The sequence below is a fragment of the Penaeus japonicus genome, unplaced genomic scaffold (assembly GCF_977035675.1).
Source record: "Penaeus japonicus unplaced genomic scaffold, GWHDUDI00000001_assembly GWHDUDI00000019, whole genome shotgun sequence".
Classification (NCBI taxonomy): Eukaryota; Metazoa; Arthropoda; class Malacostraca; order Decapoda; family Penaeidae; genus Penaeus; species Penaeus japonicus.
In genome coordinates this window covers 4,999,673-5,004,672 of record NW_028234421.1, presented here as the reverse complement: position 1 = coordinate 5,004,672, position 5,000 = coordinate 4,999,673, and the positions used below count along the sequence as shown (strand labels likewise).

General features: G+C 49.6%; 1 protein-coding gene across 4 annotated transcripts in view; it reads left to right on the top strand.

Annotated features, from left to right (window-relative positions):
- Positions 1 to 5,000, top strand: part of LOC122256341 (uncharacterized) — a 15,423-nt gene that overhangs the window by 9,936 nt on the left and 487 nt on the right. For all 4 annotated transcript variants that reach the window (XM_043020957.2, XM_043020955.2, XM_043020959.2 and 1 more), the window contains 6 exons: positions 1,163 to 1,627; positions 2,094 to 2,966; positions 3,135 to 3,430; positions 3,760 to 3,942; positions 4,098 to 4,353; positions 4,569 to 5,000. The exon at positions 4,569 to 5,000 is cut by the window's right edge and continues 487 nt beyond it. In XM_043020957.2, the coding sequence (XP_042876891.2) occupies positions 1,169 to 1,627; positions 2,094 to 2,966; positions 3,135 to 3,430; positions 3,760 to 3,942; positions 4,098 to 4,353; positions 4,569 to 4,730 (2,229 nt within the window). In that variant the 5' untranslated portion in view covers positions 1,163 to 1,168 and the 3' untranslated portion in view covers positions 4,731 to 5,000. The remainder of the gene's footprint in view (positions 1 to 1,162; positions 1,628 to 2,093; positions 2,967 to 3,134; positions 3,431 to 3,759; positions 3,943 to 4,097; positions 4,354 to 4,568) is intronic.

Sequence of the window (5,000 nt, the reverse complement as noted above, 5' to 3'; positions counted from 1 at the left end):
AATAAGGCGTTTAATATCCTTATAAAAATAAGTTTTCTTTGTGTATTGAAAATATATAGTTTGTTGAGATTTTTCAGTCGGGCGTGTTGATTGCACAAGACTTTTCCTGTCAGTTTTCCCGTTACGGTTTGTTCGTTAATCTGCAACGCACGGACTCTCGCGTATAGGAGAACAAAAAAAATTGAACGAGTCGATATAGCATTTACGAGGAATCACATTTTCCCGATAAAGAAGTTGACATTTCAGTCTGAATCTGTTGTAAATTCATCACATGCGATTGTGTGGCATGTAGATACGTTTGATGATTTTTCTCTCTCTCTTCCTCTCTCTCTCTCTCTCTCTCTCTCTCTCTCTCTCTCTCTCTCTCTCTCTCTCTCTCTATCTCTCTCTAACTCTCTCTCTATCTATCTATCCCTATCTCTATTTCTATCTTTCTCCCCTCTCTCTCTCTCTCTCTCTCTCTCTCTCTCTCTCTCTCTCTCTCTCTCTCTCTCTCTCTCTCTCTCTCTCTCTCTCTCTCTCTCTCTATCTATCTATCCCTATCTCTATCTCTCTCTCCCCTCTCTCTCTCTCTCTCTCTCTCTCTCTCTCTCTCTCTCTCTCTCTCTCTCTCTCTCTCTCTCTCTCTCTATCTATCTATCTCTCTCTCTATCTATCTCTCTCTCTCTCTCTCTCTCTCTTCTCTCTCTCCCCTCTCTCTCTCTCTCTCTCTCTCTCTCTCTCTCTCTCTCTCTCTCTCTCTCTCTCTCTCTCTCTCTCTCTCTCTCTCTCTCTCTCTCTCTCTCTCTCTCTCTCTCTCTCCCTCGCACATTAGGCAAATCAAATTTCAATTGGATCTACTGCGCTTGACTGAAAGAGAAAATGTTCATCGAGCATGTCGTTCACTTTTAACGTGGTCGCTATTTACAAATCAATGCGATTTATTTATTTTCCTTCGTGAATCTGAGGGGCTTGAGGTATAGTGAGGTAATAGAAATAAAAATGGAAATTCACGGCAGTAGGGGACGCCGTAGCAACAAAGAGACGTTAAATTCGAACCGATTCGCTGACTCGGTCCCAGTAAGACGATCCTCAGCCGAGAAAAGCCGGAAGAAGAAAGTCCTTGGCTCAACGGATCCTTTGGTTGATGACTCATTCGTTTCCCTTTCTTTCACCCCCACAGGACGTCATGAGGTACTTGGCGGCGGTGGCGGTGGCGTTAGCGGCGTGCGTGGCTGTCGCTCGTGCAGGCGATCGGGAGAACTGGTCGTGGGGCAACGACGGCCACGGGGAAGCCCACGACTCTTCGTCCTCGTCGATCTCCTCGTCCTTGGTCTCCGCCCCGTCGCCCGGCTCGGCCAGATCCGTCTCCTTCACCGCCAACAACGACCACCAGTTCGTGGACCCCGGCGTCACCATCGTCAGCGCGGTGAAGCAGAGCCAGAGCGTGGTTCCTCCTCCGCTGCCTCTGATCGCGGGATCGGCCGGAGCGACGGCGTCGGTGTCCGTGGCGCCGCAGGTCACCGGGGAACACCTGAAGGGCGAGACGCCCACCGGCAGGGTCGACGGAGCCGTCAGCGCGGACAACACGGAAGGAAGGTTCTTCGGCATCAAGTCCAAGCTCTGCGACGTCGGCATCGGCTTTGACGTGAGTGAAGCTTTCATTTTTATCGCAATTGCAATGATAACAATTAGAAGAAGAATGATGATAATAATCATGATGACGTTTACGATAATTAGACAATAATGGTAATAACCGAATGAGCAATCATACACATAATCATTGGTACTAATAACTAAAAGAGCATGTGTTTGATCAAACGTAAAAATGCAATCATGTTTGGGGGAAAGGAAGACAATTATGACACTTAATGTTATAGTTTAAATCGCTTTTGCGGTCAAGAATCGCTTTTATCAAGCAATCTGAACCTTTCACTCTTTTCGTACTTATTTCCTGGTGCGATGTTTGGCTTAACTTCTTGCTCATTGTGTAGTAGATATAATGATTATTGGATATACAAGTATGATATATAAGTGATCTACATAGTTATACTTGTGCAATGGTGCAGTCTATGAATGAAGATATGCCATTCACACGAGTCTCTTCCCCGCAGTGCAAGAAGGGATATCACAAGGGAGGACACATCAGCCCTTACGACATCAGTTACGTGCAGCCCGTCCAGGTGGTGCCCGTGGGCGAACCCATAGCCTCCGTGCCGGTCAATAAGGGCTACCATCACAAAGCTAAGGGTCACTATAGCCCACCCTCTGTAGGATACCACCCTCCCTCCACTGGTTATGGTGCTCCCCACCCTCCCTCCATCGGGTATGGTGCTCCCCACCCTCCCTCTCCCGGGTATGGTGCTCCCCCTGCCTACCACCCTCCCCAGTCGAGCTACAGCGCCCCTCCAGCCCCCTCTTACGCCCCCCCAAAGGCCTCCTACTCGCACGCGAAGGCTCACAGCCCGTCCGTGGTGCACCATGTCCACACGCACCAGCACGTGTACACCGGCGGCTCGGTGGGCGGCTTCGGGAAGCATGACTCCTACTCCAGCGGCTCTGGCGTCTTCCTCGACAGGTCCTCCGGCTCCAGCAGCTCCTCTGTCAACAAGCTCGGCTCGGCGCTTCCCGTCATTCCTCTTGGTTCCTCCAACTCCGCCTTGTCCTCTTCTTCCTCGTCCTTCTCTTCCTCCTCCGACTTCCAGAGGCTGTACCGCGAAGACTGCCAGTGCGTGGAGCGAATCTACTGCCGCGACCACGATATAGTCGCCAGAAACAGCAGAAACTTCGGTTCCCTGTTGGACGCCCGGACCCGGGACACCGACATCCTGTCCACCGCCGATGACGACTCCGATAACGATGTCGCCGCATCGGAGAAGCAAGAGGTCGTGGCGGAGAAGGAAGACGACAAGACCGAAACCGCCGTTAGGACCAGGAGAGACACCATGAAGTTCGTCAACGACCGCTTCTCTTCGTCCAGACCACTGGTAAGGTCCAGGAGGTCTTTTGCTTGAATTTAGATTTACAATTTCTAAGTCGCAACATTAATGGCACTCTGAAAACGAAATGAATCGACAATAGTCTGAAAATAAGATAAATGAATATAGATAAAGAGTAAATTATGTTTTAATATGAAAACGATCTTGCCTCCGCAGCGCCAGACGTCTCTCGGCTACACCCCCGGCGTGAACGGCTGCGCTGTCGGCCACGTGTGCTGCCGCAACCCCTCTTTCCGCCAGTCTCGCCAGGTGTCCTCCTGCGGCCGTCGCAGCTCCTTCGGTCTTCTAGGACGCGTCAAGAACACGCACTTCGAGCAGGGAGACACCGAGTTCGGCGAGTATCCTTGGCAGGGGGCCATCCTGCGTCGCGATGCCGGAGATAATGTTTATGTGTGCGGCGCGGTTCTCATCGACCATCGCCATCTGCTGACGGCGGCGCACTGCATTAGCGGGTATGACCTGTGGCCGGTTTGAGACTTTTTTTCTTCTTTTTTCACCTACCTGTCTGGTTGCCTATATATCCATCTTCCTATCCATTTTTCCTTTACTCTCTTCCTTTCTCTGTTCGTCTCGTTCGCTTCGCCTTTACTCACATTGAGTCTCTGTTCATGGGAAATGATATTATGAACACTTCTGTTTAGATGAATATATATACTAACTTAAAAGTATATACATGTGTATATATGTGCAAACATCACTTGCAGATATATGAACATTAACAGGTCGAAAGATATAGAAGAAAACTTTATAAAAACAAGCCCTTACTAATTCCCTCCCGCAGCCTGAGCCCCTCGGAACTGAAGGTGCGCCTGGGCGAGTGGGACGTGGGCAGCGACACCGAATTCTACCGCCACGTAGACACCGACGTCCTGGGCATCTACCCCCACTCGGAATTCTACTCAGGCAACCTCCACAACGACATCGCCGTTCTGAGACTCATCTCCCCCGTCGACCTCGTGGCCAAGTGAGTCGCTTGAGCAGGACGTTGAGCCGGGACTTCGTTTGATTCCGTTCGCTCGTCCGATTTTTATTCAGTTCGGCTTCGTTTCGGGGTGATTTTTTGTTTTATATTCTCTTTTGTTCCCAATTTGATTATTTTTTTTCTATCTCCATTTCCAGCCCCCACATTTCCCCCATATGTCTGCCGGACCGCTTCGCCAAATTCACAGGAAGCCACTGCCAGGCTGCGGGCTGGGGCAAGAACGCCTTCGGAGACCTGGGTAACTTCCAGAACCTGCTGAAGGAGGTGTCGTTGCCCATGGTAGACCACAGGCTGTGCGAGAACGCCCTTCGCCAAACCAGACTGGGCCCCAACTTCTCCCTGCATGAGAGTATGATCTGCGCAGGAGGGCAGGCTGGTTCCGACACCTGTGAGGTACGTTGAATGGCCGAGGCACAGATAGAGTGGCTCATGATTGGTAAATGATCATTGATAGATTCCGAGGTAGAGTTCAAATGCTAATGGTAACCTCACCATAGAATCATTTTAGATCATCTTATTCTACACAGTGAATAAACAAATATAAATACGTAGATAAAAACAGATAGACAATGAATCAAAATACCTTACCTTCTTACTACCTCCTCCAGGGTGACGGAGGAAGCCCCTTGGTCTGCCGCGGTCGAGACGGAACCTTCCAGCTGGCGGGTCTTGTGTCGTGGGGCATCGGATGCGGCCAGCAGGGTGTCCCTGGAGTCTACACGAACGTGGCCTTGTTCTTGGACTGGATCAGGTCCATCACGAGGTCTTAAGGCCTAGAGAGAGAGAGAGATGATCTTTAGAAAAGAGAGAAAAGTACCTCAGGGTCATGTCTGACTAGGACTTTGTTTGTGGATAAATTATCGTGTGCAGCTGTAGATACACACACACACACACACACACACATACACACACACACACACATATATATATATATGTATATACAGTTTTCACAACTTTTACTCTTTAGGAGAAGGGTAAAGACCCGTTGACTATTTTATTTTGTTGCTGTTGTTGGGATGTTTTGATTACCTTGAATAGAT